The sequence below is a fragment of the Mugil cephalus genome, chromosome 18 (assembly GCF_022458985.1).
Source record: "Mugil cephalus isolate CIBA_MC_2020 chromosome 18, CIBA_Mcephalus_1.1, whole genome shotgun sequence".
Classification (NCBI taxonomy): Eukaryota; Metazoa; Chordata; class Actinopteri; order Mugiliformes; family Mugilidae; genus Mugil; species Mugil cephalus.
Window position 1 is genome coordinate 7076280 of NC_061787.1, and position 16760 is coordinate 7093039.

General features: G+C 39.5%; 1 protein-coding gene across 2 annotated transcripts in view; it reads left to right on the plus strand.

Annotated features, from left to right (window-relative positions):
• Window positions 1-16760, plus strand: part of vipr1b (vasoactive intestinal peptide receptor 1b) — a 74774-nt gene that overhangs the window by 30869 nt on the left and 27145 nt on the right. For both annotated transcript variants that reach the window (XM_047568893.1, XM_047568892.1), the window contains exon 3: window positions 1341-1451. In XM_047568893.1, the coding sequence (XP_047424849.1) occupies window positions 1341-1451 (111 nt within the window). The remainder of the gene's footprint in view (window positions 1-1340; window positions 1452-16760) is intronic.

Consider the following 16760-nt stretch of genomic DNA (forward strand, 5'->3'; position numbering starts at 1 on the left):
CTGTGCAGTTGCATAACATATTAAGTATATAGGGGCGAGTATTTTCTGACAGTTATCAGCTGTAAGGCGCCGCTGAATGACACTTATTATCGTAATTATTAATCGCTTACAGAAAAGTTCAAAAGCGTGCTTCTTTAAAGACAGTTCATTGGGGAAGAAAAATTGTGTGTGATTGTTTATTTAAGACCAGCTGCAGCTGAGGAAGTTATACCGAACAATGGTGATGTTTCACAAGTATTTGGGATTTGGATACACAATTAGATATTTTGTGACATGAGAAAAAGCAGGTTTCACTTTTTGGCAAATGCTTGTAAACATCACCAGTCTCTGCCCAAGTATTGCTCTAATTCAAACTTACCCTGCCTGGTTTATGGAGCATGCATTAAGAGCTAACTTGTGTGCACTCGGTACCCAGCATGCGTTCTGCAGCCATTATCCAGGATGCTGCTGTTCCAGTTTCAGAATGACCACATTTTTTCCTCCCGTCCTCCAGTTTCTGTGCTTCAAAATAAGGTTTTTCAAGTCCCGAAATACCAGGCGCACAACTCTGGAATTTGTGCACTGGGTTTTGAAAGAAACATCCCCATTCATTTTCACCTCAAAGCTGAGCACTTCACAAAGCCAAACCTGAATTCACTGAATTTAGTGAGAATGCAATGCCCCTTAACTGAGATGTTGCAATAATAATCAAAACCAGATAGATTGAAAACTTTATGAAAGTGCTTGTCAATCAATAGCAGTATTTATTCAATCCTGTGTAGTTGCAGATGCATATTTACATGTATTTATAACTAAGCAATGAACCACATATGGTAAATTCATGTATTTAGACCATTAGAATAAATCTGCTGATTCAGGCACTTGTCAACATTATCACATTAGACAACACTTCTTTGTGGTACCTAATATTACGTTCAGTGTTTATGCAGAGGTGGACCGTGTGGACCACGCTAGACCCTGATTAGACCTGAGCGAAAATCACATACTTCTAAACCTCAGTGAGAAACACAGGAGTCAATTTAAAAATGTGATGAAGTTACCAAATATGGTTCCTTGCCCCATAAAGGGTTAAGACACAGTGGAAGTGACAATAATTATATATAATCCAAAATAACTTCCTTATATAATGAAGATCGGAGATTAACAGACATCTTTAACCTGAATCCATGCATCAATAAGTCTGTAAAGAGTAAAACTAACCCTATAGTATAGTCAATGCTTAGCACGCACCGCGTCACAAATGTCGTGTTAAACAAGTGTTTTCATTTTGTCTAAGTGGCCCATGTGTGGTGTGCGGTGCTGCAGTACTAGGGATTGATGTTATTGTGTTCTCCTGGCAGGTTGCCAAGGCATGTGGGACATCATCGCCTGTTGGCCGTCAGCCAGAGTGGGAGAGGTGGTGACGATAACCTGCCCCGCGTACTTCAGCTACTTCAGTGACCAACAGAAAGGTAAGCGCTCCTTTCATGATACGGTCTGCTGCCGGGATAACAGCTAAGGTCATCTGGTAATAAAGCTCAAATCAATCTGAGATTCTTCACGGTCCGTGTGCCTTTGTGGTCATTGGATTTTCTGTTCAGAAAAGGACAGAAAAAAACAAAAAAAATGATGGTTATTAAAATGGTTATTTGATTTTCATTTTAAAATTCAAGGGATTTTTCTGTATCGGGGTTGAGAATGGATTAACAACTATTTAAAAAACTGTCGATTTTCATTTTCTATTTCTAAAAACAAAAAAGAAAATAATTAGAAGACAGAAACAAAAAGGGGTTTTCATATTGTGAGACAGGAAGTTGTAATTTTCAAAGTAAGAGCACATATGAGGACGCTGCTAGACGCAGACTTTGACTTAGACAGACTTTAATGATCCACAAGGGAAAATACTTTGTCACCGTACCTTCGTTGCATATAAAAGTAAACAAAAAAAATATAATATAAAATGAGATTAGATTAAAGTAAAATAAAAAGTGTAATCAAAAAAAGTACAGAATTTGCATTATGAAAAAATATACAAAAATAGTTGGCAAAACAGTGTCTGAGGTTGTTTGGACAGGATTTGTTGTCAGTTGCATGTGGATCAATACGTTGTTTTTCGAAGCAATAAAAGAGTCTCAAAGCCGCATATTTCAGGTAAAAACTAAAAATAACTGCATATAATGCAGGAGTAGTTAGCTACTAGCTAACATTACTCTGATTTGCATGCAGAGCTTTCTGCAGAAGACAAGCCTTGTTTTACCATCAGAGTAAGTTTCCAAAGACATTTTAGCCTGGACCAGCTAAGGAAACTACAGATAGAAGTCATATAATTGGGCGTTCTTGCCATAAACACAGCATCGTCCTCATACGTGCTCTTACTTTGAAAACAGCAACTTCTGGTGGCAAAATATGTTTCTGTTTTATCGGTTTGATTTTTTTTTTTTTGTTTTTAGAAGCAGAAAATGAAAATAGACCGGTTTAAAAGTTTTATTAATCCATTCTCGACCCTAATAAAGAAAAATGCACCAAATTTCTATTTTAATTTTTGAATTTTAACAAGAAAAACAAATAACCGCTCGTTTTTTGTTTTGGTTTTTATATCCTTTTCCAAACGCAATTTCCACAGACCAAAACATACACAGACCCTTCACACTCATGTCAACAACATGGTAACTCTATAGATTGTTACCATTTGCATTCAGCTGATCCTTTGGCTAAATGATGGAGATGAAATGTGCTGCTCGCACACCATAGCGAGCCCACGGCAAAGATTACATGGAAAAAGTGGGTGGATACTGATTCAGGAGCCTCACAAAGAGCATCAGCGCATCGTTGTTATTTACAGAGAATTTCAAAAATGTTCTACATTTATGTAATGGCCTTTCAAAGAGCGACAAGAAGAGAGTGCTGTCCATCACCACAGGGCTTTAAACAGGAGCACCTTACAAACAATGTTGCTTTAATAATAATAAAAAAAAGAGTGGTGAGCTGGTGAATTTATGTGGTGCATTAAAAGACCTGATGAAACGTTTCAGATAGATCTGAGGCTCGCTGAAACACATTATGAACTTCTGCCTGGGTTACAAATGAAGGACTGCGTGGAAACTCTGTCGCAGATTTCCGTCTGGGTCTAAGAAAACAAGGAGCTCATCCTGATGTTTATTTTGGAGGGAGCATCGACACAGAGGAGAGAAGATGGGAGACGCTTCACAGATCTAAGATAACAAGGAGAAACATTACCAAATTTGTTAGTTACGTGCAAAAGTTCACTAAAGGTGCGACCTTTTGCCTCCGCGAGCAGTTTAAGGTTTAATCCTCTTCAGCTCTGTTTTGGAAAAGTGTTCCTTTGTTGGCTTTTTAACTTGGCTCCTCTTAAAATGAAATAAAATGACACATCAGGTCTATTTAAATGGTGGGTCAAACGTATTTCTTCCTCTAACTCCATTAAGTCACAGGAGATGAGTGCTGCTTTCAGAGCATATTTGTGCGGTTGTATTTCTGACCGTGGCTGTGACACACTGTGTGGTTGCTTAAGAAATGGTCATGGGTTCACTGTTCGGTGCTTTTTATTTGGTTTTAAATAATTTCCATGGACTTCAGCCTTTTTTTTTTTTTTTACGTAAGCAGTACAGCACTGTATTTGTTTTCCGTTCCTGGTTTTCTGTGAACTCCACAAGAGCATGCTGCAAATTAACATATCTCAAACATACGAGATGTTCCTTGACAATTGATCTGTCTCCTCGAGATTTCCGCTCAACCTATAAAGTCTCTGTAAATAGGAGCCGGCAGTTAAACTATGAGTACAGTCTTTAAATGACAATTAAGCCATCTTTATGGGTTGCTGTCTGATTCATTGGCAAAGCAATGCGTGCACCGTCTTATGTTATGCCTACGTTTTCATTCAGTGGCTGCGAGTGGAAGCGACCTTCGTCTGACGCCATCAGGGCCTTTTTCAAACAGTATCGAACAGCTGTTCAGCCCCTTTTTACGTCTTATCAAAGATGCCAAGGTGATTTATCAGTTTTAACTTCAGTAGCCTACACCACAGGCCTGGGTCCTCCTTCTTAATTTTACCGAAGCGCTGAGTGTTGAGGAGGAGCATGCTGAGCCAATGGCCTAAACATCTCATTTTTCTCATTGCGGCAATAACATTTGTTTTATATAGAGATGGTGCACTTGCTGCTGCCACTATCATTGTCATTGGCAGCAGTAGGATACAGTAAATGCTATTGGTGGCAGCAGTAAAAACATAATGGCCTGGGGTTTACCATGTCTGATTGTGAGCATCAAATAGAGAAAAAGGCCAAAGTAAGTACAAAACCACTCTTTTCATTCTGTAAATGCCAACGTGTGGACCACAAACAAACAGCCCCACATCAGCGGCACACAGCGGGGAAGAGAGGACCCTTAGGCGAAGATAACTGTGCCAACTTTTCTACAAAGGCCTGCTATACCTCTGTGTACCATCAATGACATCAACAACATCAAATGCTGATTGTTAACAGTGTACCCATGAGCAAAATGTCTTAAAAGAGAAGAGCTAGTGCAGACAATAGAAGGGAAGACAGGTTTAGTGCTGCCTTTTCCACCATTTTTTTTGCGTCTGCATGCTCTTTTAAATAAAGCTCTGTAGTATTTAAAGTATACAAAGTGGTATATTACACAAATGAAATTATTAGTAGTACTGCTGTTGTTGTTGTTATTAGCATTATACCACAATAAAACTTGCAAATAGTCCAGATTAAATGGACTCACCATGACAGCGATGGTCTGAGGCTGCATTCATAGCGTTTCAACACAATCTGCAGTATATCAAGGTGTAACAGTGGTGTGGTTCAATAAAATAAAACTAAACTGGCTAGTCCAGTCAGATTTGGACCATTTTTCTGGTCAACATTGAGCTTTTTTCATGCTGGCAACTTACGGTATAGGTTGTGTAGGGGATGCTGACTTAGCTGTGTTAGTGGTGTAGGTACCAGATCTGCTCAGGTGAGTATGCAATGCTTCCAGATGACGTCACAATGTAGGGGATGTTGACAACGCGTTTTAAATTTGGTTGGACAACAGGAAGAACAGAACAGAGGACGGAAGAACGGGACAGAGGCTAGCGGCTTTAGCGGTTTAGCCGTAATAAAATGACAAACTAATTTGAGTTCAATCCATACGTTTGTATTGTAGGCGCAGAAGTATTTATGACGTTTTATCCTGCAGAAGATGAAATAATAATACAGCTTTTTATCAATTTATCCAAAGAATAAAAAAACAAAAAAACAGTTGCTCTGCTTCGATAACAACCGCTAACGGCTAACACTGCTAACCTCTCTTCCGCTTCCACTTCTTCCTGTTTTCCAACCAATTCTAAAACACGACGTCAACATCCGCTTCATCGTGACATCATCTGGAAGCGCCGGATACTCACCCGAGCAGATCCGGTACCCATCGATCAGTCGACATGCGGCTGAGCTATTTAATTAGCATATACGGCTGCAGTACGTCATGAATTGTAGCGAGTGTACGGAGTAGGCCAAAGCTGAACATTTTATTAAACGTGTCGCTCATTATTATTTCACATATTAAGACAATACACGGGCCAGACATTTTACTTTTAAGTGTGTTAGTCTGAGGTTCTCACAGGATAGCATGAGCAGAATTAATTTACTGTAGGGTATGTTTGTAAGGTGCTATGAACAAAGATTAATATAGCTGCTGCAGCCATGGCTAGAACTGCCATTAGGCGCCTCACGTTGAATAAATTAGCATTGGTAATTCAGCCCATGATTATGTTTGTTACCCACGGAAATTTGGCCAGTTATTGCTTTTTTGGGGGGTTATGATAAGGGCACGGGATTTTTTTAAAATTTATTTATTTCACAATGCCCTAATCCTTGTCAGTCTAAATAATTATTTAGTAATATAATGTGTGAAGGTAGCACAAAATGTTCTTCATTCAGGCTGTCGTATAAATTCAGGTTCAATAAATTCTGTGACCCAGTCTTGGCCTCATGTTGTCTTGGACCATTAGGGTTGGATCATTTTTCTCATGCCTGTGATATGATTGGCATTCAAGCTGTGAATGTCTTCTTGGTGTGAAGAGGCAGCGTGTTTTACAACATGTACTATTATGGTCACGAAACGGTCAGGAAATTTCTACTTAAAAAGCTATGAATGCTCTTTCTCGGGCCAGTAAACAGTAAACAGATTTTGCTTGTGTCCGATCTATTTCACATACTTCCAACGAATATTCCAAAAAATATTCTGTGGCGTAAGGTCTTGTTCTGTCAAGTGGGTACACGACACTTCTCAGTCCATACAGGCCTAATAAGGGAATAAGGTCCGTGTGTATGTCAGATATTTGGCCTTTTCTTTAGCTTCAGCCTGAAATCTTTTCCCAAAAATCGGCTCCTAACTGCGTCTCAGACAAAAAGTAATGTCTGTAAGTTGCCCCAGTCTAGGTGGGTGGAACATAACTCCCAGCTGGATTATAGGCTGTTTGATACCATCTCAGTTTTATACAGCAAAATATAATTACATAGCTAACACGTTATTGCCCTGTGTGACCTCCAGACCTCTCTGTCCACCATCATTACTTTGGACTGTGCTCATTTATTTTCCAATTTCGTGGGGTGACCGTATTTTTGAAGGCGGTTCGCTCCTAAACAGACCCTCGCCGTAGTTCTATTATAAATCTCTTTAACTTTTAAATTTTGAACCGTCAGGTGTTGTTTTGTGCTACTGCTATTTTTCGATGGTCTAGGTTTATTTATTTTTTAAGAGTATCATTAGGCTTAATCTACGGAGGCAGACCAGCTCAGACGATGTTCCCTGACCCAAACCTCACCTTCAAAGCCTTTTCTTTCCTCTCTGAGAGTCATTTTCAAATTGGTGCTGATGGATATCCATTTCCTCTTTTCAACACCTCTGAGCTTTTTTTCTTTCTCCTCTTATGCTCCTGTGACCCAGCAAGTCATTGCTCATTCTTGCACCCTGACTGAGAGAGGTGCTAATACCCGGCTATTGACAGCCACACTGGAGGTGAAATGACGGGGCTTTTACTGTTAGGTTACCACTTACATTAAGAGATGAGGACGCACCGTGAGATCATACACAGACGCCCCCAAATGACATGATGGTGAGTTTGGTCGCGGTACTGCACCTGAAATGGATTTCAGCATTTTTCTGTGGATTAAAGGATCAACGGGCCGCACTGGTTCGTGTCCATCCAAAACTTATTTTATGTCTGCTGCTGTTCAGGCAAGTTTCACTCACCTTGTTTTGCTGTTTTGCTCCCACACGACGAACCACGAAAGTTTCCCTTGAATCCTGGTCATCGTTGCCAAGCGTACGTGTTTGTACGATAACTTCCAAAAATCCCATAATGTACGATAATTTGACCCCTTCAGTACATGGCTATTAGCAAACACAAACTTAGACTTAGACAAACTTTCTTGTGTTTTTCTTAAGACTGTTTTCTTGTATGTGCAAAGAAGCCACTACAAGAATGATTAAAAAAAGATTGTATTATAATAAAATCAAATAAAATCTAAATTAACAGTGTAATCAAAAACAATTACAGCATTAGCAAACTATTGTAAAAAGTATTGTGAAAAATACTAATAAATTAAGTGATGAAGTGCATTCAAGATCACTGGACACTGTTTTCCCAACTACTTTTGTACATTTGTTCATAATAATTCTGTACTTTTTTTTTATCTAGATCTGATGCTTCATGTCGAGACAGAGCGGGCCTGAAAAAAAAAATTCTATCAAATCTTTTCATCTAACTCTTGAAAAGATAAAACGTTTAACCATTTCTTTAAAACTAACTTGTGTCATTGTCCTTCTGTGGTGACACATGATAGTTAACTTAGTTCCTGGAGGGTTTGTTCCTTTAAGAGCTAGAGTTTGAAGTGGTTGCTTAGCAACCCAGGAGTTTATGCAGGTTCAGGGTTCTATAGAGTTTGTGTGGTTTCCTAGCAACCTAGCAGTTTCGTGTTATAATTGTGTGGAGAGTAAACGGACTCAACTCACCTCAGTCTCCGGTCTGATCGTTGTTATTTACATCCTCCACATCCAGACTATGACACGAGCAGAAAACATTTGACTTGACTGTTTAAGAATCTCTTAGATTCTTTGCATTCGCTCACGGTCGTGTCACATTTCACTTTCATCATTTGCCACAAAGTTTTCAAAGCCTCTACTGCGACACCTTTTTTGTGTATTTTGTCTGAAAAAAAGTCATCTAGTGGGTGGCAGAGCTCTTTAAACTTGCATATTTTGTAGAGCGAAAAAAAAAAACAAAAAAGCAAATTCACCACTTCTTAAACAGTAAAACTCCTCTGAGCCATCTATCTGTGCAGGCAGACCCCACCCACCAACAACACCACCACCACCACCACCACCACCCTCTCCCGGGAGTGATGATGCACTCATACAGGCATTAGCACCTCAGAGAGCCCGACAGCAAATTAGAGACCGAGGGAAATGTGACACTTCAAAGATGGAGGCTGCACTTTCAACCTCTCATGTGCTGATGGCAGCGTGACAGAGGCAAAGGTTATGGCTAATGGCTAACATCCCAAAAAACTCATAACACTTTGAAGGGGTATAATATTTCAACAAAATCCCACTCATTTGGTGTTCGTCCTTAAACATGCACATTTTAACCTTGATAATCAACTTTATGACACATGCTGGCATCAGAAGTTTTATTTATCAAGCAGAGCGAAACGACGACACTGTCACTCCGATGCGACGAGTTTGTGAGGCAGAGGCTTCGTTTTTTCGTAAATCTGGGACACGCGAGAGCCTTGGAACATTTTCCTAGACAATGCGATAAACATTCAGTTTTTCTTGTTTGATTATTGTTTCCCCCGCGGATGAGTTAACAAGATCAGTATTCATGGCGCTGAGCATGTAATTTCCCCTTGAGGCGGCCGTTCAGCCAGAGATGACAACTGCTTTCGTTTGTCATGTATCATCAAGTGAAACTGTCAGTCGACCGTGAGCCATTTTGATGTTTGTTTTTCGATGTTTGATGCGGTTTTGCCTCTATAGTGCTTTTTTTAATGATCGCTTTCAGAGCAACCCATCAGATGAATTAATAACCGAAAAAGAAATAAAGTCATTTATTAGTCTTTGATGTTGCAGCTCCACTGGTCTTTCAGTGTTTGGTTCATCATCTCCCACCTGTTTCTTATGGTTTATCAAAATAAACTTAAGACTGAAATTTATTTTTATTCGTTAGCAGTAACGTTTTGCTCTGAAATCTGAATTATTTGTCATTTAAATCTAAGTTTACAGACATATAAACACAGCTTTGCATACAATGAATCCAAATAAAATAAAATCTTTAGACGTAATTGATTTTAATTGAGTGTAGTGAAAATTTTAAGATGCAGATATACACAGATCAGGCTTAACATTGAAAAAGAAATGAATTACATTCAGTAACATTCAGTTAAAATTGGGTAGTAGGACCTAAGATGTATAAAAACTAAGCATCTTCTTACAATAGGAAGTAGTAGTTTTGGAAAACAACTGTGTCCTCATATGTGGACACTGGGATTATTTCATTATTTATAATAAAATAAATAATAAAATATGTGACAAAATATAAAACTGTTTATTTTAATACCTGAACATGGCTCAGCTAAACTAGTCCCAACGTCCTCAAACGAGTACTTGCTAATTAGCGACGTTGTAGCTCGTTGCTATTGATAAAATTTGTTAAATTTGCGCATCATATTAAACTAGAAACGTTAATAAGTAGAAATAAGTAAGTTTGTGCTGTGATCACCTGTAGAATCATCATGTTTTTATCAACTTGTGTATTTACACTTTGCTACCACTAGATGGCAGATCAAATTGTCCACTAATGAGGACAACAGGTTTAAATGAAGTACAATAAGCTGAAATAAAACCTAAAACTTGATGTCCCCGTATGAGGACGCAGGGTCTCGGGAGGTTAAAAGTAGAATACTAAGTAAATCAATATATATGTATGAAAATATATTTAACAAAAGACAAAGAAGTCAAAGATTGCACAACTTGTAGAAACACACAATATTGTATAATATAATAAGAGACATACAGAATATACCCTTTACATTTTCCCACTCATCTTCAGGCCAGAAGACACTTCTGCATGTCCTTTTTAAAGCATTGTTTATTTTTAATTAGACAGATTTTGAAAGGTAAACTTTTGCACCTTGTTATTGGTCTGTAAATTTGGTTCCCACAAACACAAAAATGGTTTAGAACAACTCAAAAAAAAAAAACAAAAAAAAAAACATGAAGACCAGCGAGAACAGAGATCGTGTTTTTTGTGTACAAATGATTCATATGAACTTCCTCAGACTATGATGTAGTAAAACACCTTTTCCTTTTTAGCGTAAACCTGACCTTTCCATTTGACAGTTTTAGATTGTCTTGACATATAATTTCTGAAAACTATTCACACAAAGAGTCAAATGGTGTTTTGTCGGAGCAGAATTCTGATCCTAATGACTCCTCTGTCGGACCGCTAAGAGTCGGTGCTGCAAATTGAGGCAAATGTCATTTTTAATGACACCCCTTACATGTTCTTCCTTCAGTACATTCAAACACGCTGAAAGTACAAAACAGTCATGACCTTTTCCTGGGACTGAGTCGCATTTCTTTTTTTCCCCCCCTTTACCCACATATCATCCATCTCTGAGATTAAACCGACTCACTTCTTATCTACATCTCCTACATTGTAATTGCTTTATCTTTAATAGGAAAGTAGTAAAAGCTTTTACCTCAATTGAAACCGTCTCTTTTTTTTTAATAAAAGTTAATTTCTTCCTTTCTTCTTTTCACATGCCACAACGTCACAGCAGCTTGGTTGTGTTAAGCAGCCACCAGTGTACTCCATCCTCCTCTGGGATCAGGGATTGGCCCGACGCCCACAGCTTCTGCTTCTCAGGCTGTTACACACCACAGAGTTGGCCATCTATCCACATTCACTAAAGCCCCGTCACGTTTCTGTGCGCTGCGTCTCCAATCTCACATTTCTGTTTCAGTCCGTTCACACTGAAATGATGCTTACGTGCACCGTGTGTTAAGCTCTGAGGAGTTAAACATTTTCAGAGTGAAACAAAGGACAATACGGGATAAATGTCAACGTCGGTCTTATGTAATGCTGATGATTTGAGACTATTTAAACAGATATAGACTACTGTATGTCCCTGCAACTTCACATGCTACAGTAAAGTTTGGGAAGTTCCACCAAAGTCACATATCGAGGTCATGCTTTGACGTCACTTCCGCCCAGATTTGGAAAAGTGGATTAGTCTCAGTTTCAACTAGTTTAAGTTAGTTTTAGCTCATTTCAGATTTTTTTCTTATGATGAATGTTTATTTTCCTTATGTACATATTCCAAAATAACTTCTCATTCATTCATAAATGTAGCTAGATAAAAGATGCTAATGCTAAGAGTTTTACTGAGAAGTAATGTTAGTATCAGCTGTAACTACGCCAGAACAACAACATCAGCAAGTATTACCTGACAGGTAAATCACCAGGTTTCTGTGTCTGGATTCCAGTTGTTTCTTCGTAATGCAACAATCCGTTTACTTCTCTTTTCTTTTGTTTCTGGGAGCCTGTAAAAATATATCTGTGATGCTTTTCAAATCTGTTGATACAATCAATCGCACAGCAGCTCTTCACTATTTTTTTTTTATTTAGTTTTACAATTTAGACGCTATTAAAGTCTGTGATTCAAACTAATGCTGCTAATCTCCATGCTCATGTGTCACTTTTTGCCACTCAGTGGCCGTAACCATGGAGACTTCAGCTCAGACGTCACGTGCGTGAAAATAAATATAATATTAACTTAGAGTCAAGTCTCATCAGAATGCGAGCGTGGTAACGTGTCATTTGAATTTGAGACGTAATTCAACTTTTATTGAAAAGAAGAACAAACGCTACTTGAAAAACTGCTTAATCAACTTTGAAGAATGCACAGGACGACTCGGTTCTTCTTATTCTTTGATTTTATTGCCTTGGGGATTCTTTGAGTAACAGAACTTGATAAAATAAACAGAAAAAAAAACGCTTTAGCCATCACATTTTGACCTTTACTTTCATGAATCCATTAATTAATTTCAAAATGTATTTCAGAAACAAACACCATAACTCATCTTTTTTTTTTTTTTCTTTAAATTTACATTTGTTGAAACAAACTCAACAAATTCAGCTCACAGTCAGTTCACACACAGTCTTCTTGTTTATTCCAAACAAGTGATTGGATAATTTCTTAAAGATAGAACTTACAAATATGTGTTGATTCGGACGTATTTTATTCCTCAAATGTTTCTTGAAGCTTTTCTATGTGCCACCTTACATGTGTGGATTGAGCCTCATGAGAAAATCCAAAACGTTTATTGAAAAAAAAAAAAGATTTTATCAACGTGTCATGGTTCTGAGTTTTGGATGTTTTTCCTGTAGCCCCATTTGATTTGTGTTTGAGTTTCCTGTTTTTATTTTGTAATCAGTTTTCTTGTTGGATTTAAACTTCGTGTCTCTGTGATTCTCTCTCATTATCCCATCAGCCCTTTGTCCTTTGTCAAGTCGTCTGTTCTGTGATACACTCCTTAGTTCTTCTTTTTTTTCTTAATTTCTGTTCTGAGACCACCTCGCCTCTCTGGGTCTAGAGTTTGGCTCCTCCATCCCTTTGCTACTATCCTTGATAAAACCAACTAAATTTGTGCCTCATCTTCCAAAAAACTGCCCACAGGGTTTATTTTATCCACAAGCACATGCTTTTCCCAATCTCGGACCAAGAAATGTTATTTTTCCCAGAATCCACCCACCTGTGATGTTTTACTCCTAGTAGTTGGGTGCCAGGGGAATATGACAGAGTGGGGGAATAAATGCCATGCCTGGAGGACAGATCACCAGCTTTGGGTGTGCTGAGCCTCCTGTGCTGTCAGAGTTTTGCACCTGTACTGCAGCTGATATGTGAGTAGCAGCCTTAGTTGCGCGGTAGCCAAAACTGTCTCTTAAAGCTGTGGGATTCATTTAAAGTCCAACATTTAACTTGTTAGAAGTTTTGTGACCGATCCCTTGCAGCTTATGGCATGTGAAAATTAGTTTCTCTAAGCTCAGAAGTATTATATTTTCAAGATATCACCAAGCAGCTACTTAAGTTTTGAATGATGTGGGCAGTGTACAAATAATACTTGCTTTATTGTCATTCAGCAAACACGCCATGTCTTTTCTCATAGGCACAAAGAGCTTGGTCACTGCAGAACAACAGAACAACAGAAAGTACTTTTAACTGAATATGCAACAATGCAACACCGGATCTTTTAAAAATTTTCACGGCGAAATGCAAACAAGAACGACAAATAGTACGGGAAAAGGTTGAGAAGTTTACTTTTCAAACTCCAGACAGATGGTATAAGACGGGAACAGCCTGAGGTAAACTCCTCTGCAAGAATACAAAGACGCTGACTCAAAGTGGAGCTCTGGGATAAATCTGCCTAAATCCACTCCGCCCCAAAACAAACTTTCTCAAACCCATCTCCGCAAGCGCAATCTCTCTGCTGGGATGTCACACGTCGGTCGGGCTTTTCTTGACATTTCCGAGTTGAGACGACACAAGGAATGAAACAATGTCCGCCCGTCCTTTTGTCTGCCTTTCTTTCGCTCAGTCCGTCCACTTGTTTGTTCTGGTGAAGGCCTTGTCAGACGGTGTTAGTCAAGTCTCGGATAAGGTCTGGCGTTGCTGTGAAATGTTGCCAAGGCATTCATGAGGATGTTTTAGTAATAACTTTGCTTATACCCTGTCCCTATCTGCTCTTATTGAAGATCTCTTGGAGAAGATAACATGAGCTCATATTCACTTGTGTTTATTTTGTTCATGAGTTAAATGGACATGTAGCAGGCCTTCATGTTCCCGTACATCCATTTTGGCCTCAGTTGTTGGCTGATGGGAGCCAGCTACACCGTTAGCTTCTCTTCTGCTAATATTGCTTCTGGATTTTACCTGGGGACTGAATAGGCTCTCAGCCAATTGCGGGGAACCGGACAGCGTCAGTGTGTAAAATGGGGCCTGGTGATTGGCTCAGCAGCGATAGGGGCGGGGCCTGCGGTGGTAGAGGAGGCTTCGAGTGCAGGGCTGACTGAAAGACAACGGCTTCTGCCTCCATTTATTTAAAACCAAGTGGTAAATCAACAGCCTCATGTTTCATTTGAAAAGCAAATGTACCGACTTGAAGGATGTCATCAAAAATAGTCAACAATTGTAATTTAAACAAGAAAGGTGCAACACTGGAACAACAACTTTGGAAAAAGTCGCTAATCTAACAAAACGCTTTTAAGACAGTAACATTTTGTGCAAATAAGACGAAAGTTTCATTCATCATTATTGAAAGTGAAGCAGGAAGTAGAAACAAAAATGAACCGGACCAGCGAAAAAGACACAGCGCCGACTAGTGTTTGGGTGGAGTTGTTACAGAGCAAACCAGACTGACTCACACCAGTGTAGGCCAACCACTCTCTATATCCTACCTAGGTATAAAACAAGTTTTAGCATGACACATGACATCACGTGACCAGGTTGCACGGCCGTAAACTCATACACAAGACAAAGAGGATTAGCAAGGACTGGAATCCATTAGTTCAGAGACACTTTCACTTTAAATGTTCCTCTAATAATGCAATAAAACGACTGCATGTCTTACGTGGGTGCAGAGCCAGACATCTATAATAACAATCCTAATGCTTGTCAGAAAATCTGTTCGAGAGAATCGTATATTAGAGATCAAAGGAGATTTATTTGTCTTCCAGTTGTTACCGAGTTGGCGGGTGGGTAGAGACAAACTCTCGATAAAGCAAAATCAGCATCAAAACGGGGCTCCAGCGAGCGGATGTTATCTGTTACACTAAAGAAACCAATTCTGAAAACATGCTGAAAGCGTTTATCCTGTGTGAGCATATCTGATCCGCGGTAGCTACCATGTGAACTGGAGGCAATCCATATCTATATCTGAGCTCTGCAACATGCATTTCAGTCAATTATTGATTTCCACCACCGAACAGCCGGGAGGAGAGGAAGTTTATCCCTAAATGACGGCCGAAGACGCTCCCCGCTGTCTCGGGTGACCATGACCCAGCTCGGTGGAGCTACCTCCTTCTCTGCAAATGTTCTCAACACAGTGGCTGATGACAGCGCTCCACTTATCTGACAGCAGCCTGACAAAGCCTTCCTCCTGCATGAGAATCCACAGATTAAGCTGTTAGTGGGTGTAATGGGACTCTCAGAGGTGGCGGCCTGTTAGTTTTTCCCCCCTTCTGTGGCATTTGTACACCCACTGTGCAAAGAAAAAACAAATGTTAACAGATTGCACTATTGGACTGAGGGCAAATAACATCCGTTCATATGGGATGATAGGGGAAAGAGAAAAGGGTAAGCACCAGTTTAATGGTTTATGTCTGACGCAGGCTGGAAGGTGACGCTCTGGAGCGTTTTGCTTTCCACAAATGTTAGCAGCACAAAATAAACACTGACTATGAGGGGATTTGTATTGGGGATTGTTTTCACCCAAATGGGGGTGTGGCCTAATTTGCTACTCTCTTCTATGTGAAACAGCGCTCTGTTGAGACAGCTCCTTCTGCCTTCATTTATCCATTTACTAAAATATGTTGGATTCATGTTAATGTGGATTTAAAGAAATTTAAATATGTGGTATATACAATATACACAAAAATGTCTAATCAACCAAAGACTTTGTGTACCTCTACGGACTCCTTAGGGGTCACTGACCGCCTGTTGAAGACCTATGAGACTCTAATTTTCTAACTGCAAGTAGTTCAGAGGGAAACATTGTATTTTAGAGTGGCATTTCTGAATGGTGAATTGAGTAAGATTGCACCACATTCAACGGCTAAAACCAAAAATCGTTAATATTAAGGATGATGCGCCAAAATGGTTTTTCCGACTCCACAGGAAACATAATCAAGTTACCATCATTTCCTGCTGCTCCTCGGTATAATACTTACCTCAAAACATTTAAAAGCGCACATTCATATCCCCCACACACAGTAATCAGTTGTTATATCTATGAAATGGCCTTGAGAAGTGACGTTGCTCAGCTTTCTCCGGCGCCTTCCTTTCCTTCCCTCTCACTGGCGTTTTGCAATATTCTGCAATGCAGTGATGAATCTGCTGCAAGGAGTGGAGGCTCACCGCCCTGACTACAAATGAACGGGGGACTGAAATATTACTTAACGTCAACTTCAGTCAGTGTTTTCAATTAAGATCCTCGGGAGGATTCAGCCCACACCTTCCACCGCAGCAACTCTTCAAAACCCCTTTGAAAACTTATTTCCTGACAGGAGAGGAATTATGTTTAATGAGACTGATCTGCGAGTGCGCCTTCTTACGTTGAGACAGAATTGTGTTTTGCAAAAAAAAAAAAAAAAAAAAAAAAAAAACGAGAAAGGTTGAAGAATTGGCAAACTGTGCCCATAGCAGGGAAAGATGACATTTCAATCACCCTCTCTGACTGAGTCCACCAATCTCCTGCTTTCGTGGCTTATTGCCTGCGAACGGTAACATTTGGATGTAATTGCCGACATTTACATGCGCAGAGTGGCCGGGCTGTCAGTCACGCCGTGGTCAAGGTCTCATTTGGGTTAAGCTGTTTACATGAACCTTTGATGCCCCCCACATGAATAAACCATGAATAAATCCCATGAATAAAGTAAAAGTAACAGGGCTCCTCTCACAGAGCATTAGGATTTCCTTGGTGGAGAA